This window comes from Lissotriton helveticus, chromosome 3_1 (genome assembly GCF_964261635.1).
Source record: "Lissotriton helveticus chromosome 3_1, aLisHel1.1, whole genome shotgun sequence".
NCBI lineage: Eukaryota > Metazoa > Chordata > Amphibia > Caudata > Salamandridae > Lissotriton > Lissotriton helveticus.
Window position 1 is genome coordinate 1,483,619,751 of NC_136061.1, and position 23,070 is coordinate 1,483,642,820.

At 45.8% G+C, this 23,070-nt stretch overlaps 1 protein-coding gene across 1 annotated transcript in view; it reads left to right on the forward strand.

The window, feature by feature from the left end:
• The window catches only part of FEZ1 (fasciculation and elongation protein zeta 1), a 729,464-nt gene that overhangs the window by 615,232 nt on the left and 91,162 nt on the right, over positions 1 to 23,070 (forward strand). The window contains exon 8 of the mRNA XM_078682121.1: positions 13,919 to 13,994. Coding sequence (XP_078538247.1) covers positions 13,919 to 13,994 — 76 coding nt within the window. The remainder of the gene's footprint in view (positions 1 to 13,918; positions 13,995 to 23,070) is intronic.

Sequence of the window (23,070 nt, forward strand, 5' to 3'; positions counted from 1 at the left end):
TCCTCAAAGACACACACATACAGGTTGGATTTGGCACGAGGGCGAGTGATGGTTCAGTGCATAAAATTTTATTAACAAGATATTTCAAAAAAATGAAATGCTCTGTCAATAAATAAATGCATAAAAACCGAACCAGTGACTCGCAACTCGTGAGCTGTAAAGCCACGACAAGACACCAACCGTTTTACAGGCCATTCACGCACCTTTCATACCTGATACAAACCAGACCATTGACACCATCCCAATGGAAAAGCAACACATTACAACAATCACAATAAGGGACAAGGTACACCCTACTGCAGAAAGAGAAAAAAAAACAATTATTACTGCACACCCATCTAATCCGCAAGCAGACACACATACTGGTTGGATTTGGCACGAGGGTGAGTGATGATTCAGTACATACAATTGGATACGCAAGTAATTTCATCAAAAATGAAATACACTGTGTATAATTGAAAGTATGATAAACTGAACCACTGACTCACAGCTCGTGAGCTGTAAAGCCACGTCAAGGCACCAACCTCTTTACAGGCCATTCATACACCTTTCGTACGCGTGACACATACAAAACATTCACACCGCCAGCCGCGGACCCATCACATTTCAACCCTCACACCAGCAAACAGCGCCATTCAAGGGCCCATCACTTTCACACGCCCACATTTCTGACACTGCAACTACACAAAATGATGGACTGTGTGGAGTGTCACTCAACTAGCAGTGTGTGTAGTGACCAACAGAAAGTAACTACTCACACACCGCCTGCCGAGCGCCAGTCCACCCACACCACCATCCAAGCACCAGACCATGCACACCGCCAGCCAAACACCACTCAGCGCACACCGACAGCCAAGTACCACTCCACACACACCACCAGCCAAGCATCACTCCACGCACACCACCAGCCAAGCGCCACTCCACAAACACACCAGCCAAGCACCACTCCACACACACCGCCAGCCAAGCACCACTCCACACACACCGCCAGCCAAGCACTACTCCACTCACACTGCCAGCCAAGCACCTAACCATGCACTCTGCCAGCCAAGCAAAAATCCACGCACCCCCCAGCACAACTCCAATCCATGCACTATGCCAGCCAAGCACCAGACCACGCACACCACCAGCCAAGCGCCATCCACTCACACCACCAGCCAAGCACCTAACCATGCACTCCGCCAGCCAAGCAAAAATCCACTCACCCCCCCAGCACAACTCCAATCCATGCACTATGCCAGCCAAGCACCAGACCACGCACACCACCAGCCAAGCGCCAGTCCACGCACACCAACAATCCAAGCACAATCCTGCACACACCACCATCGAAATTAGAATTTTTTTAAGAAATACCACAAATCAAATGAAGAAACCTACAAATCTGCTAACACAAATTCAAAAACTAAATGCTTTGCACTAATGCAAACCTTAAAGCAGACTAAAAAAATATTACAGAATACAGACCAGACAGCACACTTACAAGCTCAATGAAACTCCCAAAACTTCTTTTGTGTGTGGTACGATTTAAAACAAGCTGGCACACACAATCCAGGATTTGAAGGCCAGTCAGGGCAGTACATACGAGACTCCCTCAGCACTTCTCTTTGCCAACAGACTCTACATCTTTTAGTGGGATGGTCATTTGCAGTTGTGGGAGGAATGTATTCTGGAAAGTGGCGATCTTTCAGTCTAGCCACTTCCTCCACCACTCCAAATCTTGGCACACTTGCCTGTTCTACTAGTACAAGGCTGCCTATTATAGTCTCCTGAAACTTAACAAAAGGCATCTTTGACTCAGGACAAGATTTCTGGAAAACAACAAAAGCATTAAAGGATGCCAAGTGGAAAAGATGGATAGCCAACTTCTTGTACCAAACGTAAGCCTTTTGAAGAGCAGCATAAGGTTCCAACCTCTGATCTACTCTGTCAACACCACCCATGTACTTATTGTACTGTAAAATGCACACAGGTTTACGCACTTCAGCACTCTCACCCCGAACAGGCAGAGCTTCAGTGCTTTCGTCATGGATAGTAGTCAGCATGTACACATCTCTCCTGTCTGAAAACTTCACAGCTAGAAGCGTCCCACATCGCAATGCAGTAGACTGTCCCCGCACAAGCCTTTTGCAAACAAGTTCTATTGGGAAACCTTTCCGGTTACTGCACATCGTGCCACAAGCAACAGTGCCCACTTTGGCCAATTCCTTGAACAAACGCACACTAGTGTAGAAGTTATCTACATATAAATGGTGGCCTTTGTTAAATAATCGTCTACCTAGTTGCCACACAATTTTCTCAGTCACTCCAAAAGTGGACGGACGTCATCACTAACATCGGGAGAAGAAGCCACCCTAGCCTGCAGCCCAGATGCCTCTTGCTGCACTACATCAACGGGAACACTAGCATCCCCAGATGCCTCTTGCATCACTACACCAACAGGAATACTAGCATCCCCAGATACATTTTGCATCTCTACACCAACAGGAGAACTCACATCCCCAGCTGCCTCTTGCATCTCAACATCAACAGAAGAACTCGCATCCCCGGATGCCACTTGCTGCTCAACAACAACAGAAAGACTAGCAGCACCAGATGCCTCATGCTGCTCTACAACAGGAAGACTAGCAGCACCAGATAACCCTTGGCGCACCACAGCAATGTGAAACCTTTTGGGCGCAGCCTTTACCACACTTGCCTCTTCCCGACGAGAAAAAAAGGGAAACCTTGAGGACCTAGGCTGCCGCTCAGATGGCTCTTGCCTCTCTACCGGCACAGCAATGTCCCTCTCTACCACAGGCACTTCATCAGCACTAGAAGAAGAATCATCATCCGATGATACCATGCGAAGAGAAAACTCACTGCCTGAATCTTCTGCACCTACCTCATGCTCCGAATCGGAGTCAGTGTCTGGACCATGGTCAAAGGAAGACTCAAAAAGCAAACTAACAACCTGCTTAGCAGTCATCCTGCGAGCAGCCATTATCCTTACAAAGCAAGGCTGGCACTGTGGTCCCTCAAATACTGCTCTGCATACAAATTAGTTTGCTCCACAATCTCTTGCAAAATCTCATCGTCAAAAAACAACTGAACTGGCATGGTGCAGCCGGAATTGCCAGACTTCACTGGTGTTCCAGGGTGTAGAGTGAATACTGACAATTTTTTGCCAATTCAATTTTTTCAGTTGTTTATTGACGATGAGTTTTTGCAAGAGATTGTGGAGCCATCAAAAAGGGCAAAACGGACAAAAGTACAGGTTGATTTGCCCACCGGGGGGGCAGAAAATCTCAATTTAAAATCCAACCCACCTGGAAGCGACCCTTGCCCAAGGGGTCACTTCCTACAATCTAAAATAAAATCCCTGGTGCTAGTGGGGGCATTTCCACCGCACAATCGCAATGCTGTGCGCGACCGTGAGGCAGAAATGCCCTGCAAAGAGACATCAGGAGAGAGGAAATTCACTTGCCTCTCACCTGATGCCTCTTTGCAGCCCCAAACCCCCCCCCAAAAATCTCAAAACCAACCTAACACCTCCAGGCGCAGGAAGCAAATGGCTTCCCGACCGCCTGGGAATCCCTGAAGATGTTGGCGCGTGCTGTGCGCGCTGACGGCATCAGGGATTCTCATGGGGAGGGGGGCAGCAGAATTACTGTGGTTAACTGTGATGCTGGACAGAGGCACTTGCATCCTTGATTTTCACAAGCGCAATCCAAAAACAGTTCCTATGACCAGGAGTTCTTTCTCCCCATCTGCTGCTCTCATCAGTCTCAACATTTGTGACCTTCCCACTATGATGGACAGCTCACACAAGGGACCCCTGCGCACATCTGTGCGATTGCATAGTAACGCACACATGGACACTGGAGACAAAGATGGCGCTCGAGTTGCAGCACAAATTCAGGAAAACAATAATCAGCCCAAAAACATTTGTGAGCTTCCCACTATGATGGACAGCTCACTCAAGGGACCCCTGCGCACATCGGTGCAATGGCATAATAACACACACAAAGGTCACTAGAGACAAAGCAGGTGATCGAGTTGCAGCACAAATTCAGGAAAACATTCATCAGCCCAAAAACATTTGTGACCTTTCCACTATGATGGACAGCTCACACAAGGGACCCCTGCGCACATCTGTGCGATTGCATAGTAACGCACACATGGTCACTGGAGACAAAGATGGTGCTCGAGTTGCAGCACAAATTCAGGAAAACAATCATCAGCCCAAAAACATTTGTGAGCTTCCCACTATGATGGACAGCTCACTCAAGGGACCCCTTCGCACATCGCTGCGATGGCATAGTAACACACACATGGTCACTGGAGACAAAGCATGTGTTCGAATTGCAGCACAAATACAAAAAAACATTCATCAGCCCAAAAACACTAGTGAGCTTTGCCTAGGCAGGACAGGTGTCTTTTTTAGCCACTTCAGATAAACACAAAGTAAAAGTAATGAAGGACAGAGGCACTTGCATCCTTGATTAAAATTAGCACTATAATTATACTTTCAAAATGACCCCCATCAGCATTTTTTTTTTAAAAACGGCCATTTATCAACATAGGAGGCACGAAAACACTTCAAAATTACTGTTCCCCCAAAAAAGGGGAGCGACCCTTCCCCAAGGGGCCGCTCCCCGAACAACGAAATTGGAAAATAAAAAAATAAAAAATTAAATCCCTAGCATTCCAGCTGCACGATCGCACGTTCGTGCAGCAGGAAGGCTCTAAAGTTTCATCGAGGGAAAGGAAAAGCCTTTCCTTTCCCTCGATGCAAGTTTCAAAACAATCCCCCCCGCCCCAGCCGCAAAACGAACCTCTTTCTACAACGACGCGCAGGAAGCAAATGGCTTCCCTGCGCGTCGGTAAACAAAGGGAACCTCCAGTGACGTCAGCGCGCTTCGCGCGCTGACGTCATTGATGACGCGGGCGGGGAGGGCGGGGGGAGGCAGGGAAAGGTCTTCCCCTGCCATCCCCGCAGAAAAGAAGAAAATCGGGCAGACTCGGGGGGAGCGCTGGCGCTTCCCCCGAGGGTGGGGCTCATGATGAGCTGGGCTCCTCATCAGCGTGCGAGCGCCCTGCTCCATGACGAGCCCAGCTCGTCATCAGCCCCGAAGGGGTTAACACAACGAGTGGGTGAAGTCTCAGTGGGTGATTTAACAGTTGAGCATTGAGCTAAATAAGGAGGTTTATGATTATATAAACAAATAGAGGAACCATGCTATAGCACAACCTTGGGGAGTACTGAGTTTGTTTGCATACTTTTTATTAATAATGTCTTTTTAAAAAAATATAGGGCCAGATGTAGGTCGGTCGGTAACGGCCGAAAATCTGTATTTTCGGCCGTTACCGACCGGTATTTCAGAAATGGTATGTAGGGGCATTATTTTACAGAATCGGTAAATTTACCGATTCGGTAAATTTACTGATTCTGTAAAATACCGAATCGGTATTTTTACCGATTCGGTAAATCTGAGATGTAGGTGGGACTCTTCTGAGTCCCACAAGCCTTACCGAATCGGTATTTTACCATCAAATCCAATTTCCGGTGTGCATGCACATGTGTGCATGCACACCTATGCCATATGACAGGCAGACCTGCCCTTAGGGCATGTATGCCTGCCACATAGCACCCGAGCCTGTTTTGGGGGGGCCAGAGGGTGTCAAAGTGACACCCCCTGCACCCTTGTGAAAATCGGTATTTACCGATTTGGTAAATACCGAATCGGTTATGCCCATTCATTCCTATGGGCTTCAAAGCCCATAGGAATGAATGGGCATTACCGATTCGGTATTTACCGAATCGGTAAATACCGAATTGTTCAGATTCGGTATTCCAGCACATCTGGAATACCTACATCTCCACCCCTCTGATTTACCGATTCTTAATTACCGAATCGGTAAAATTCGGTAATTAGGAATCGGTAAATCAATTCTACCTACATCTGGCCCATAATTATTTAAATGTGATTTTATATAGCGCAAACATTACCCGAAGGTGTCAGTGCGCTTTACATAAGAACCAGTTGCGATACATAAGGACTTAGGTTCACATGAGTTACATAAAAGATACAAACAGAAAAAATTGCAAATGTTCAAGTTGTAAAGTCACACAAGGACGAGTTGTTGGAGGTACGTTGTAAGCAAGAAGTAACAGATACCAGGTAATGAGAAAGATTAGTAGCCAATGAAACTAAGCTACAGATGGGTTATGGCTATCATGATTATATTGCTTCAACACAAATATTGGGCTTTCAGAATAGCCTTCGTGTACACAGCAGACATGATGTCAGATGTTTTGTCTTCAATTCTCCAACATTTTCAACTTTTCCATTTGCTAGTTGCATTTTGTAGTGTGAGATTGTGCCAGGAAGCTACAAGACTTAGTATGCACAAAGAACAAGATAAGTGTTTTTGTGACATGAAAATCTATTGAGAAAAAAAAGCATTGATCTCAAAACAGAAGAAGTTGGGTTGGTGGGGGTCATAGACATAGGTTGCTGTAGGTGGGTTTCACCTATTTAAGAATGGGTTAAAAAAGCAAGGTCCTTTTATGTAGACATGGGGGAATGATGAAGGTACTTAATCATTCGGTGATCAAACAAATGATGGGAGCAACATGGCTAAATGTGATGTTGGGTTGTTTGGAACAATACAATCTAAATTATTGCTGTGGTAATAAATAGGGCCTGTGACAAGCTGAGTAAATCCTTAACTAATCTAGATTCTACTAAACCGATTAAAGAGCCAGATTTACCATCAAAGCAGAAGTATTTAAAAATTATGGAGTAAGTGGAAGTTTTTATTGTAGTACATTTTGCGATGTGTTCAGATACTTCACCAAGGTGATGTTGCTAATTTACTAACCAATTGCATGTTGTGCAGAAAGAGAAAGAGGAAAAAGGTTTTCCTGACAACGCCTAAGACAGGAGTGAATATTCAATCAACCACAATGGGAGGCTCTCTCTGCTGGGGAGTACAAAATGCTTTCGAAGTGAATGGGAGGGGAATGGATTCAGCATGCCTTAAGAACTGTGGTTAGTCAGCCGAGAACACTTGATGGCATAATTCTTAAGTAGTTTCAGGACACGGTTAGCCTAATATAAAAAATGCTATAAGTGCCACCCAAATCAACATGAATTACTATTCCAGACCCTTTTTGCAACATGTTGTAAATGTATTAATTCTGTCCAAAACACTACAGTTGGAATTTTCAGTAACAAAACACTGATTGTGTCCTTGGTCTAAAAATCAGCTTCTCAATGATTAAAAATGTTCTCATAGTTCATTTGAAGTATCTAAACTAATTTTCTCCCCAAACACCAGAGCGCTAGGGATTTTTTCAAAGACTTGTTCTGTATTTTGTATTATTATTATTATTATTAGCAACTTATAATGCACACAGCCACCCCAAAGGGTTTCCTGGCACAAGACATTCACAGATAACTGTCCCAACCATGCAGATTCAAAATAGCCAAGTTTTCAGCATCTTCGACCAACGCCAATAGAGATCGCCAACGGTCAGAAGGCCACTGGAGTCCCTACCTAGAGAGCCCACGAAGACCCAACCAGGCTCTTATCTCTCACTCGTACAATGCCATAAGAACCCACTTGATTGAACAGGAACCGGCCACCGGGGGACGGAGAAACAGTCCCCGGTCACGAACAATCCCCCATGGACAGACACTTCCAATCATCACTCGATGATGGACTTTGTTACGTTTCACATAAATTCCCCAGTTCTTTACTATGTGGTTCTCTTGGGAGCCCTATTCTTCTTTCCTACCTCTGCTTTCTGTAGAGGCACTCTCTATTGTTAGTTGAAGGGACTTTCTTTTTTTTAGGGTTCAGGCCCCTTGTCTACTTCTCCTTATGCACCTCACAGCTTGGCGCAGGTAGATTCCCCCAGTACCATAACGCTCGCTCCAGGACTGCAGCACCAGGCTCTAGTCTTTGCCTGTGGCACATGTCATCCTCGCCAGAATGAATGGCCCCCTCTACTCTTAAGATACTCTCCTTAAATGTAAGGGGCCTCAATAATCCTGTCAAGCGCAAAGCGATCCTGTCCTACCTTGAAGCTGCTCATGTGGATATCTGTCTCCTCCAAGAAATGCATCTCCTTTCCAAAGACTGTCACCGTCTTCGGTCACGTAACTTCCCTACCCAGCTATTTTCCTCTAGCTCCAATAAAACAGCAGGTGTCGCCATCCTGGTTGCTCAGGGATTTCAGGGGAAAGTCCTCCACAAGGAAGCAGAAATAAAGGGAAGACTACTTACATATCGCTTTACCTTAGGTGGCCTAACATTTACCGTAGGCTCGGTGTATGCTCCAAATGAGGGGCAAGAACGATTTTTACATACGACGCTCACAGAAGCGACAGCCACCGCTGAGAGATGGATACTGTTAGAAGGGGACTTGAACCTAGTTTTCGACAACTAGGTAGATAGATCGTGCCAACGCGCAGGACAAACGGGTGCTCTGTCGGCTAAAGGGAAAAAGCGCTTGCAAGATTTAGGGCTTGAGGACTTATGGCATCGTTGTCCCCCCTCTTCTAGGGAGTATTCCTACTACTCCAATGCGCACAAAACATACACTAGATTAATTACCTGCTTACTTCCGCCCCCATGCACGCACTGGCCACTGCAGCAGAAATAGGTACTGCATCTCTGTCAGACCATGCCCCAGCAGTAGCCTCCTTTACTCTCCCTCCTATTCAGCAACCGCCGCGACACTGGCGTCTGCGCGATACTCTCTTACACCGAAACACAGTAATGACCCAAATACAGCGCACGATAAAGGACTATCTCTCCCAGAACGACAATAATGACACATCCCGAGCTACACAATGGGCGGCGCTCAAAACAGTCATCCAAGGGGAACTGCAGACTATCTCAGTCACAGACAATGCGGAGCTCGAGAGCAAGAGGGCAGACCTCACTCAAAAAACAAAAGAGCTCGGACAAATGCACCAGATGACAGGGGCGCCACGAATTTGGCATCAGCTGAAAGCCATGCGACAGCATCTGATAGCCCTAGACCAGGATAAAGCCAAATACGCGGCCCTCCGATTGAGACACACGTACTACACTGGGGGTGACAGATGCGGCCGGCTCCTTGCGCATAAATTGTGAGAGCGTAGATTGAGACAGAGAGGCCAAGAGATCCTCGCTGGTGACGGTCGTTGGGTCACGGACGACTCGGACATTGCTGAGGCTTTCCGCGAGTCCTACGGCCATCTCTAAGCAGGCTCATCTCACTCCTTGCTGGAAGGGGTAGAATACCTAGCAACCACGGATCTGTCCACCCTGACTAAAATGCAGACTGACCTTCTGGATCAGGACATACGGATCAAGGAGGTGGTTGCGGCTATATCGCGCCTTAAGCCGGCCAAAGCCCCTGGACCGGAAGGCTTTTCGGCACTTTTCTATCAGACCTTCTGTGCATCGGTGGCCCCAATCCTTACGAAGCTCTTTAGCACGTTTTCGGAACCCGGGGTGATACCAGGAGAAATGCTTGAATCCTCAGTATTCCAAAACCAGGCAAAGATAGAACGGCATGCGGAGCCTACGGCCCTATATCCCTCCTCAACGTAGACCTCAAGCTGTACACTATGATCCTGGCTGCACGCTTGGCTCCATATTTGCCAGGCTTGATAGCACCTGATCAAGCGGGCTTCATTCCCATCGTCAAACCGGGGATAACACTAAACGGGCTCTGCACCTTATTGAGAAAGCATCCAAGATCCCAGGCAAAGACATGTTACTAACCATAGATGCAGAAAAGGCCTTTGACAGGGTCCACTGGCCATATTTAGAACGGGTCCTTGCACGGGTTGGGATGGGAGTGAAATTTTGTACGCCTATTTTCAACTGTTACAAATACCCTACAGCCACAGAGCGGGTAAATGTCTACACATCGTCTAGGTTTCCGGTGGAGAGAGGTACGAGACAGGGGTGTCCCTTGTCACCCCTTCTCATTGCACTCTACATGGAGCCTCTGGCGTCACATGTCAGACACAACTCGGAGATAGCGGGAATCACAATTCGGGGAGACACCCACAAGATCACTCTATATGCAGACGATGTCCTCATCTCGCTGTTGAACACGACACTCGCACTCCCGTCATGCCTACAAGAATTGAAGACATTCGCCCAATTCTCGTGATTCAAAGTGAATATGGGTAAGTCAGTGGCACTCGACCTCTCGCTTTCCCCCTCCACACAGGAGCTCCTACAGGACCACCATTCCATACAGTGGGTGACACGCTCGGTTTCCTACCTCGGGATTCAGCTTGCTTCATCCTTGCCAGCCACGGTGGCCATTAATTATGCACAACAGCGGGCGAAAATTCGCACAGAACTGAGCCAATGGAAGCACTATCCGATCTCCTGACTCGGCAGAATAGCGGTAGTAAAAATGACGATATTGCCCCAGCTCTTATATCTTCCAAACCTTGTAAATGTAAATGTCATGGTACTTATAGAGCGCACTGTCACCAGACGATCACCTTGCGGTGTCGCCTATTCGGCTTCCTGGCGCTGATACTCATACCGCTGTGGAACCCCTCCTGGCTTTCCCTGTGAAGTGTCCACTCCTGGGCACCCTCAGGGTGAAGCCAGGCATCCTTAGCGCTGTTGGGGCCGGTGTGGAGGCTAAGCAAGCTATTGCCCAGAGTTGCAGTGTGGGGCCCGTGATTAGAATAGGCACCGAGGCGAGAATTAACAGGTCCGAGGAAATTGAGCCCGAGACCCCGCCGAGGCAGGAATCGAACCCTGGTCCCTGGCCAGAACTCTGCATCAGGGTCTGCCGCTCTAACCATTGAGCCACATTCCTCCACTACCTTGCCTTTACTCCCCCCACTAGGGTGGCTACAGCGAACTCAGCATGAACTGGCGCAATTTATCCGGAGCGGGCGCAAGCCACGGATGAAACGTGCGATAGTAGTCCTACCCCCCGAGGAAGGGGGTTTCGGCATCCCCGACATTCCGCTATACTTCCAAGCAGCGCAACTATGGCACTTAGTAGAGTGGAGCCGACTAGAGTCTGAGAAACAATAGCTGTTTCAGGACCAAGCAATAGCTGGCAGGCCCTTACAGGGGATCCCCTTCCTCCTTAAAGCACTCGGCCACTTGTTTGACTTAGACGGGGTTATACCATTCCAACAACTTAAACAAGACTATGGGCTACTCAAAACCGCCTTACTTATCTTCAGATTCAACACTGGGCCCTGATTAGACCCTTAGCTAGCAGACTTCTCACCCCCTATGAAAAGTGGCTATTCACACGCTCCTCAGATAAGAAACTAATTTCAGATCTGTATAAAATGTTGTTACATAAGAACGCACACATGTACAATGCTGGCCGAGATTGCTGGGAAAGAGACCTAGGCAGAACACTTAGCAGTAAGGAATGGGGAGGGAAGTACCAAAGATTCAGCATATCATATGGGATTAAACAAAACTCTCACCAAACTGGCCACCTATTGGTAGTATACCCCGGAGTGCATACAATCAATGGATCCTACTAAGGGGGCGGATTGCTGGCGTGGGTGCGGGGCCCCAGGTACTCTGGTACACATGTTGTGGGACTGCACACATCTTCAATACTACTAATACTACTGTACCCAGGGGCTCGACTAAGTAGACAAACACTTAGATACACAGATACCACGCTTCCCGGCGTATGTCATCCTGGGTCTCCCGAACCCACTCACGTACCCTTTAAAATCCCGTAGAGGTCACCTTATTGCAATAACACTGGGCTCAGCCATCCAAAACATCTTGATACACTGGCGTACTCTCCAGACCCCTACTTTCACAGACTGGCTGCACCGCCTCTGGCATGTACTTGGAATGGAGAAACCTTAACCATAGCAGGGAAGGGGTCAGCATTCAACGATCTTTGGCAGCCATTCTTGTCACTCCTCTTCGTTGAATTCAGGAAAGTCACCTGCCCTAGATACCTGCGCCTTTTGCGTCTCTCGGACCCCCAATCTGAGGGGACTTGACGTATTACCCTGCTTAAACAACGCTGGAATGGACATTTCCCCTTCCTTTTTCTTCCCTATTTTGGTTTTTTTGTGGACAAGGGGTTATGGAGCGGGGGGGGGGGACTCATACTGTTCTCCGAAGTTCTGTAATTTTTTTTCTCATTGCCTTAAGACTGATACTGCATAGTCTACTGGCAAGGGTATTCCCTGGTCGTGATGTACGGCTTGGGCACTGCCCTCGAAATGCTGAATGTTTTTTAAAAATTTCAATAACAGATTTAAACCATAATTATCTAGGCTGATTCCATTTAGGCTTATAATAGTCTGGTGCTGTTGCTGTCCCAATCTGTGGGTGCTCCCTCGCATTCCTGATGCATATGTTTGATAACTAGGATTTTGCATCTCTGGCTGATATTTACCTATAAAGCGTACACTTTGGATGTGAGCCCATTCCTTTATACATAATCGCGATGAACCGAGTCCTAATTTGTTTTTTTTTATATTAAGTCTTATACGGCACACCCTCTTCTGCTTTCAGCAGTTATGAAAAGGAAGCTGCATACATTCTATACTGAATAGCATTGACAAGGAATATTCCATATACTACGAAGCCTGCGAGTTATTGGCCTCTTCCTGGATGAGTCTGATCCACTCAACTCCCAGTGCCCTGAAGAAGTCCTGTACTAGGACAAAATGCGTCGGCTGTATCGTTGTGAAAAGCTACATATATCTTTTGTCTTCGCTTTTAAACTATTGAAAATGGAATAAACAGAAAATCTTGAAGAACAACGGTTTTGGATTTGGACCATATAATTGATCTTCTTTTTTTTTAATTTATGTGTGGAGCACCTTTGCTTTTGTTTCAAATGGTTAGGCTCCTACGGGAGCCATCATTGGGACAGTGGGTGTGATTCAGAGCGTACACAGGCCCCAGCAAGGACAGAGGGGATTTGTCTGTAGTTGTTGAGTTTGCTGGGGTCTGTTGATTTCTTTAATAGGGCATTGTCTTCTGCAAGTTTCCAGTCCTCAGGGAAGGTGGCTATGACAATTGAGGTGTTGAATATGATGGTGAGTACTTGGCTGATTCTGGCTGTGTCTAGGTTGAATGTGTTTCTTTCTGCAAGCATATTTAATTGAGCTTCGATGCACTTGAACTCTGCCCTTTAATCTGCTTATACTGCTGCAACTCCATTCTCTCAACACCCTCTACAGCGACTACCATTACATGAACATGACCCTTATATCGACAATAGCCATTACCTATCTCCCTTATTGTTAGGACTGAGTTGATGCTGTGCAATTGTTCAACTTATATTTTGGCAGGCCGAGGTAAAGGCCGTAGTTGATATCATGTCATGTTGATATAATGGCCACTCACTCAAATGGGGTTAATGTGATTAGAGACATCACCTGTACTTTGGGGTTTTCTGTGTGAATAGTAATGTATACGTCCCATATATTATAAGTTGAAGAGAAATGTGTCTTGCGTAGATGCCTATGCTCCATCTAACCATGCAAAGGACAAATCATCACAAAGATTCTATCTGCTGTTAGTTTAATTTGGCCCCGATTCACAAAGGTACTTACATAGAACAAGTTGCCAGTTAGAGCCTCCACCCTTGTGGCAGAGCCTCTGCTCTTGTGGCAGAGTCTTCGCACTTGTGGTGGAATCTCCGCATTCGGGGTGTAATCCCTGAACGGCTCACTCTCTGCAGTACGCCATGCGGAGATTTGACCCCAAGTGCAGATACTCCGCCACAAGTGCAGACTCCACACGTGTAACTTTACTACACATAAGTAACTTCATCAGTCGGCCCTTACTAACCAGTGTCTCACAAATATATATAGGTAATTGAGACCGTTGAAACTGTTCTGGTTATTGTGGTTAATGTATAGTGTGTTTGATCACTAATTTACACATTTGATTTTAGTTTTTGAACACAGTAATTCCGTATGAGAAAAAAAGCTCCCCTCCTTCCGTTGAAGATCTTCAGATGCTGACCAATCGTAAGTTCTTCCTGCCAATATTTTATTCCAAGTGAAGTGTTACCTGTATCGGGCTTTAATAAATATTGCTATGGACTCTTCATCCTATGGAATATGAAACGCGATATAAGTTCCCAGAAGCATTTTCATTGTGGGCATCCTAAACACTTGACTAGTTTTACTATTCTTTGGGTTAACAAGTCCAAACCTAGTAGTGATTCATTTGTAATGTATATTCACTCATTCAACAAACCGAAAGTTAAAGTGACACTATAGTTAGGTTTGCTAAGAACGCTGAACTCTCATTAAAACATGCCTATTAATTCACTGACAAAAAAAATGTTAAAGGGACATTATGGTTAGGTGATATTGTGAGTTATAGCATAACGTTTTAAACCAGAAAAACCACTGAAATTCGTACATTCTGGTTTAGCAAGCTAACTATAGCTTGCCCATCCAACATGCACTCGTTTGTGCCCTCACATATCAACCTATAACGTCAGTTTAGCCTTTGGTTTATTTCAGTGAATTTCCGAAGTTTTTCAGTGTAAAGTTAGATCTTATAAATGTAGTTCAGTATAGCGTCAATGTTATCTTTAGTTTTTGTTGTACATTTTTAGTAGTATGGTTTAATTTTTCATCTGTTGAAAATGTTATTGTTATGTGTGGCTCTCATAGAGAGCCTCTATTGGTTTTTTTTTTTTTTGTTCCAAGACCTTTATTGTTGGTGTGCGCATAGGATACACAGCTTAGTGCCCACAACCCTGAATAGGCCGGCAGCGTGTTTGTACGTCCAAAGAAAGTGTGCAATTATTTCAAACGCCAGTTGGTGAAGTACACAGCAAGTCGCCTACAACCACTGTGGGCCGGCCGCGTTTACAATATCAGTTGGTCTCAGTTTTTACAGTTTTATTTAAATAACATACATATAACATATCTAGATCAGCCCACTACCGCATTCCACACCCAGACCCACAACTTAATGCGTTGGTGTAGTTGAAACCTCTGCCTATTGACACTTATGTTAGTGTTCAAATTGAGTCGTCCGCACCATGTGCCTCTCAATCCTCTAATTGTGCGTTTAAATAAGACGTGAAATATGACCAGTAGTCTCTGGGTCTAGATCTAGGGGGAAGCGACTCCTCGTATGTCCTAAGAGTATCCTGGCAATATGCCATGTCTCAGTCATCCACTGCTTTATCAGGGGTGTGTTTGGGCTGTCCCAGCATATAGAAATTCTGCGTTTGGCTAATAATAATGCTATAACAAAAAATGTACCTTTCGCCGCTTTTACATTATGTAGTAATCCTAAGAGACAACATGTAACCGTGCATGCAATCGGTACTCCTACCATTTTGGTTAGCCTGTCCACCACTTCCGCCCAATAGGCCTGTATCTTCGTACAGTACCAGGCCAAGTGTATAAAATCCGCTTGGTCATGACCACATCTTTTGCACCTTGCCTCTTCACGTAAGCCGTATCTATATAGCTGGGCTGGTGTGTAATATACCTGGTGTAGGTATTTGAAGTGGATTATTCGCAGATTGCCATTTGGCGTGAGCATTTTCGTGAGTGTGCATGTTGTTTCCCAGTCTTTTTCTGTAAGAGGGGTGTCTAGTATTTTGTTCCACTTGTCTTGTGCCTTGGTCGCCCTATGGTCTAATTCCGCCTGTGCTTGAATGTAAAGTCGTGAGACCAAATGTGATGTGTTCGGGGAGGTAATTAACAGTTGCAGGGTATCCATTGTTGGCGGTTCGTTCGGGAAGGTCGGGAAGTGCTGTTTTAACGCCCCCTTAAGTCTGTGGAATGTGAAGCGGAACAGCATTGTCGGGTTTTGAATAAAGGCTAAGTCTTGTTCTGTGATAAAGGCACCGTCTTTATAGATGTCGCCCATTGTACATAGACCCACCTGTTTTAAAATGTTCATGCCCACTTCTTCACTTGTGACAGACAGATTTGGGTGGTGATGAAGGGGTAGTGCTGGAGCATAGAGCAGCAGTTTGTGCATCATTTGGCCCAGGGTTCTCCAAGCTGAGTTCGTAGTGTCAATTGTGTTTATGTCGTTGTTGTGAAGTGGAGGTCTGATATGCGTGATTATGGCATCTAATGGGATCGGAGCCGCGTCACCCTCCTCTACCGCTACATGGGTTAGATATGGAGTTGTGTGGTCCAAGTGTGTGGCATACTGGGCCTGAGCACATAGATAATATAACCAAAAGTCTGGTACTCCCCAACCTCCCTTGTGAATGGGTAGTGTTAACGTGTCTAATTTTATACGCGCCTTTTTGCCTGCCCATATCAGCTGCAGTACTATTGTCGTAATGCGTTTGAATACCTCTCTTGGAGGTTGGATTGGAATATTATTGAAGAGGTAGAGTAGTTTAGGGAGCACCACCATCTTCACGATCGCCATCCTATCAGCCAGTGACAGTGGGAGTTGGATCCATCTTTTGACTTTGTCTTCGAGAGTGTCAATCGCCCTGCCATAATTGGTTCTGATAACCACCTCGGGGTCTCGGTGAAACCAAATGCCCAGATATCTTATAGGGTCTGTCTGCCACTCTAGCGGGTATTCGGTCGTGTGTTGTTGTGTGGAGTCAGTCAGTGGAAATATAGAGGACTTGTCCCAATTGATTTGGAGGCCTGAAAACCCCCCAAATTTGATGTATACTCTTAGGAGTGGGTCTAGGTTTACAGCTGGGTCCTTGACGTACAATAGCATGTCATCTGCATACAGTGAGATGTGCAATGGTCTGTTTGGGAATTGAATTGCCAGGTGGTGAGGTTTCTGTCTCACTATGCAGGCTAGAGGTTCCAGTGCCAGTGCGAACAGCAGAGGGGAGAGAGGGCAGCCCTGCCTCGTCCCTCTTTCTATGTTAATGACCTCTGATACGTAACCGTTTATTTTAATCCTAGCTAATGGTTTGGTGTAAAGTAATTGTACCCATTGAATAAATACCCGAGGAAAGCCCATCCTATGCAGAATCGTTATCAAATATGTCCATTCAATGGAGTCGAACGCTTTCACAGCGTCTAACATAATCGCTGCTGCTTTTGTGGTCGGTGTAAGATAATGCGCTGTGGCAAAGAGCGTTCTCGTGTTGTGCGTGGTATTTCTAGAGGGGATGAATCCCGATTGGTCTGGAAGAACTAGTGAGGTCATGAGTGGTTGTAAACGTGTGGCAAGAACCTTAGCCAATATTTTTGAATCTACATTTATCAGAGATAAAGGACGGTAGGAGTTGCAAGCGTCAGGATCTTTACCTGGTTTTAGTAATGCTATTATCATTGCTTCTCGCAGTGTGGCTGGAAGTATCTGTGCTTCAAGCGCCTCTCCGAACATATCAACCAGGTATGGTGATAGTGAGTCACTGTATGTTTTGTAGAATTCACACGTGAATCCATCTGGTCCTGGCGCTTTCACGTTCGGTAGTGATTTTATGACTTCTGTCACTTCCTCCACCGTTAATGGCTGGGCTAGATACTGCCTCTGATTATCAGACAGCCAAGCGATAGCAATATCATCTAGGTATTGTAGTGTTTCTTGTTGTGTGGCAACTGGGCGTGATGTGTATAAGTCCTGGTAGGTGTGCACGAAGCTTTGTAGTATGCCCGCCTGATCCGCATGTGTTACTCAGTCTGCCCCAACAGTCTTTGTGATTATGTGTTGCTTGTGTCCAGTGCATATTTTAGTAGCTAGAGCTCTACCTGGTCGACCACCCTCCCCGTATGATCTAGCCACATGTCTTTTGCTTAAATACTTGATTTCGTCCCTAGCAAAGTTTTGATGTTCTGTGAGCGTATTTCTAATGTCACTCAGTATGTCTGGAGTTGGGGTCAATTCATATTGACGTTCCAAGGCACGGAGTGAGGATTCGCAACGTGAGATTTGCGTTCTGATGTCTTTTAGAATACCAGCGGTCGTGCTTATACAAACCCCCCGTATTGTTGCCTTGAACGCTTCCCAGAGGAGTCCAGCGTCTTCCGTGGTTTCTGCATTAAGGCGGAAGTATTCTTTATGCGCTTTTCCAATGGTGTCTACATATTGGGAGTCAGTGAGTGCACTGGTATTAAAACGCCAACTGTACGGTGGAGGTATATAATCCGGGATGTGTAATGACAGTTTGACGGGGTTGTGATCTGACAGTGTTTTGGGCATGTGTGTTATTGCGCGTGTCCATAATAAGATGTCGTCTGACCCCAACCAGTAATCTATTCTCGACCAGCTACCATGGGGCACAGATGTATGTGTCGCTTCGCTGATCCCTGGGTGTCTTAATCTCCAGATATCTTTCAGGGACAGGTCGCGCATGATATCTAGTAATTTGGTTCTGGCACGCGTGTGATGTTCTGTCGTGTTCCCTGATCTGTCAACTGTGTCGTCCAGTGCAGTATTAAAATCGCCTCCCCATAGTAGTATTTGATCAGCATCAGTGCTTAGGTGTTGCCAGACTTCCTGGAAGAACTCTGGTGTATCTGTATTTGGACCGTATATGTTCACCAGTGTTACCTGCCTGCCTCGTATTTTGCCCTTCACTATCACATATCTTCCATTAGTGTCCAGTGTTGTTGTGTCCACTCTGAAATTCGTGCCTTTTTTAACCAATATAGAAACTCCCCTAGCATAGGACGAGTATTTAGAGCAGTGCATCGACTCAGCCCACCGTCGTCCCACCCGTGTATGCGAGTGTGGAGATCATGCGTTTCTTGAAACATGACAATGTCAATGTGCCATCTGTCTAGACAAGTAAATATGTGACGAATTTTTTGGGGGTTTATGTAACCTCTAATGTTCCATGACAGGACGTTCAATGGTCGGGTTGGAAGTACAGGACTAGCCATGGAAAGTGCTATAAATAGGTATGAATGTCTCCCCACCCTGACAGAGGAGGATCCACAGTACATTATAGTAACAGTGCAGAAGATTTCTGTGTACATATTGACGGGAGCGTTTTGGTTGGATGTAGGCAATGCATCTCAAGTAGTCTGATCTATAAATAACAGTAACAATCCCCCCTGCCCCCCCCCACCCCACAACAGCAGCCCAACCCTGCTGATGCCATACCCTCAAGAAACATCCCAGTTGCATTGAAACTGTGTCGGGGAACACCCATTCGGGGGTCCGCCTGGACTGCACATCACCATCCGAACTAGCGGATGTGGACGGTTATATTGTCTTATGCAGCCACTAAATTCTTGCCATGTATATTCCATCAGTGTATATTAATCGTTCAACACTGGAAGGTCAATGATGTTTAGGACAAATCGTCTATATCCGCTCTCATCAGTGGGCATGTTCGCGACTATAACTCAAAAACAGTAGACATACGCCTGTGCAGATCATTAGAATGAATCAATGATATTGTGTAGTGCGTTTAACACACACTGCGATAAACATGTAAATTTGGAAGCAGACCCATTACACAAAAAGAAGAGGAGTATGCCCCTTCGGAAAGTAGAAAGTTGTAGTGTCCATTACACTGTGTCTCTGCAACAAAAAAGAATTAGGGCATGGTACTGCTAATATGAACAACCACCCGGGTGCATAATTTAGGAACAGTTAGTAACGTTGATAGGTGTGCATCACAGTTAGCCAACACCAACCTCCTTCTCCCCATTGTCAAGCAGTGAGCATTAAGTCTTATCACCGCCTTATGATGTAGGTGAGCATCATTGTTCTGGATATATACTGTTCGCATCACACATCCCAACAGTACTTTTTAGAGTATTTGGTCAGTATAGCCCTACTTCATCAAAGCTCTGACATCGCGGCTGTATCTTAACATGTGATTGATCCATAACGTGTTGTGTGTACAAGCTAGTACAGACATCCTACTCATCACAGTAGGGGGGGTGTTCCACCTACCAATAGTCAATATCAAAATACAGCCAAGTCTTACCCATCGGTGGTTTGTCCGGGCCTTTCAGCTGAGCTTGGGAAGAGGTGTTGGCGCTACCCAGTCTGTCCCCTCTCACCCCAAGTGATATTAGAGGCAGAATGTACATACCACCTATTGTCAGTCTTCATCTCGAACCTGCTGCTGACGTTGACAGTCTTTGCGATGGTTTATAATTTTCTTTATGAAGTCGTTCGCCGCCTTAGGAGTGGTGAGTAGCGTGGATTTACCTTCCCAGGTCACTTTCAGCCTTGCTGGGTAGAGCATGGCATATTCCACTTGTAGTTCTCGTAATTTTGCCTTTGCTCCGTTGAATTCCCTACGAGCTTGTTGGACTGCTTGTGTGTAGTCGGGATAGAATGCAAGCTTGTTGGACTGGTATTGAAGATCCTTCTGCTCCCGCGCCATTCGTAAGATTGCATCTCTGTCACGGTAGTTCAATATGAGGGCCACTATCGGTCTTGGTGGTGTTCCCGGAGGTGGCAGTGGCGCTAGTGTTCTATGTCCTCTTTCCACAATGAATACGTGGGATAGTTTGTCCTTGCCAAACAGCGCAAGGCACATTTCCTCCACATATGTTTCCATGTTACCTATGTTTGTCGACTCCGGTACGCCCGCTATGCGTACGTTGTTTCGGCGTGACCTCGCTTCCAAATCTTCAGACTTAGACTTTATAACCTCTAGAATCTTCTCGAAGCCCGTGCATTTAGAGGTGCTGGTACCTGATTCATCTTCTACTGCAGATATCCGGGTCTCTGCCTCGTCTAGTCGTTCGCCATGTCGATCTACTTTAGCTGCCATGGTGTCCATGCGTGTCGTTAAATGGTCCATTTTGCCATGCATGTCCTGCAGACTATCCTGTATTGCCTTCAGCATAGCCTCCATGCCTTTGGGTGGCGTGCGCTCTGACTCAGCTTCAGTGTCCGAATGCGGGTGCAACCCTCTAGTTGGACGTCGTTGTTCAAAGTTAAGTTTTGGTTGTTGCCTTTCAGGTTTCCCCATGTTGTTGGACCTCTACCTCTTACAGTGCTGTGTCGTTAGTGTCCGCGATTACTTCCTGACTACAATTCCGGTGCATATATCGTGCCTTATGGTGGTGCACTAGAGTGTAGAGCAGTGGCCGGTGTCATGATCACTTCAGCATCTGCGGCACCAGCAGTTGTGATCGACCCATGCGGCCAATGCCTGGAAGACACTGTGCAAGGGTGACCGTTTAGCCACACAGAGGTTGTACTCGTTGCGATGGCGATTGGGTGTTTGGTGCGCGAATTGACACTGCAACGCGCATTTTTATACTGAAACGGACGCGCGCTCAATAGTTGTCGTCATTTGAATACGCAGTGCCAATCCTCCCGCAACATGCATGGTCCGCATACATCGAAATGTCAGCCACTACCTGTTGGTCGCGCAAACTTCGAGTCTCAGCAACGCCGTGCACCACAGTGGCAACACCCAATAACACAGAGCAGGTCACTATTCCACATCGCAGCGACGTTCTGGGTATAGGATGTGTTCATTTTGTGGCCGAGCGTTACGAGCCTCTATTGTTTATTTCAGTTTCTAAATCTCATAACTCACTGCTAGGATATAGCAACAGTTGATAACAAAACTGGTTACCCACTCTCGTCATGTCAGGAAGGTTCAGATCACTGTCTTGCTCCTTTTAAAGGAAGTTCCCAACCTTTCAACCAAATTTAGGATTAGCACTTGAGAATGATCACATCTTGCACTAGGCCCTGCTGTTTCTTAGTTTTTTTTAATTTATTTAAATCTTCCAAATGTTTGTGGAGTTTCTGATTAAAGAAAATATAGCATCTGTAGAGAAGAGAGATGAGCAAAAATATGAAAGACAGGAGGCACACTCAAGACCAGTAAAGAGTCAATAGTTTTGCAGTTTTGTACTATCCCTCAGAGAGAGAAATGGGTGTTGGCAAAGATCGTCACCTGCAATATTTGCCAGACGTGAAGGAAATTACCCCATTAGGGTCACCCAGGTCACCTCGGACCACATGTCAGCCTTCCGTACCAGAGGAAGAGTCAGAGAGACAGTGGAGAATATACACCAATAATTATTTATTATATTCGCTCAGAGTGGGGCTCCGCCTGCCCAGTCTCGAGAGAGTGCTACAGAGGGAACTGAAAGAAAGTCAGCAAAAAGATACGTTATGTACGTTACATGGTTAGTTAAGAACACGCCCACAGTGGAATTTTCCAAGCAGATGTAGCTGGACCGGGAAAGACAAAAAAAAGGTTTCTGCTCTTGTATCTTGCACAACTCAGCATGGTCCAAGGCTGTTTTACCCTGGGCTGCGATCAAACTGCCAGACAGGTGGGAGAGGGCCTTTATCTAGTGGGAAAGCTATGCACTGACACTAACAGTTCTTTATTGCAGAAATGAAACTTAGCAAAGGCTATTTCACGGACCTGGAAAAGATAAGGTTTGATCATCACACAAAATGGAGTCTAAAAAAGAAAATGGTTTAGCGAATGTTAATTTATACAAAGCATTTCCTGAGCATCAACCTAACCACAAACCTTCCTTTTATCATGAGCTAAAGACATTTTCTAATATACAGAAAGAAAGGAAAACATGTACATAGCCAGTGCAACTGGAACAGCATCAAAAGTTGATAGGGAATCAAAATCAGAAAGACAATTGAGGTGAAGGTACGGGCACACTTTGCAATCTACATCAGAAATAGGGACAGCACAGAGGGATGAATCCTCGAATATTGCCTCATCTATATTCATAAGCTTGGAGCATCAAAGCGGCATTGGTAGGCTGTTATTTTCTTTTTGGGCATAGAAACAGTGGCACAATAGAAACAACAGAGGGGAAGGCATTGAATGAGGATGCAACAGAGGACTAGCACAACTATAAGATAAATAATTTCCTTGAGAATCCAACTCCAATTGCCCAAAAAAGACCAACTTCAGTTCCCACTTTCCATCTCCATGACGTTCTCAATGATGTACATAACATGTTGTGTGATACTCTTTTTCATATTTTCTATACCAACCACACATTGGTCGCCAACCACTGTGAATACACCACCACTCTTGGCCAAGATAAGATCCACTACATACCTATTCTGTTCCGAATCCACCAGCATGCTTTCTAACTGAGTAGTGATGTCGATCAAGGCAGCCAGCGTAGTATTGGACAAGATTTTCAATTTACAACCAAAATATTCTCTAGC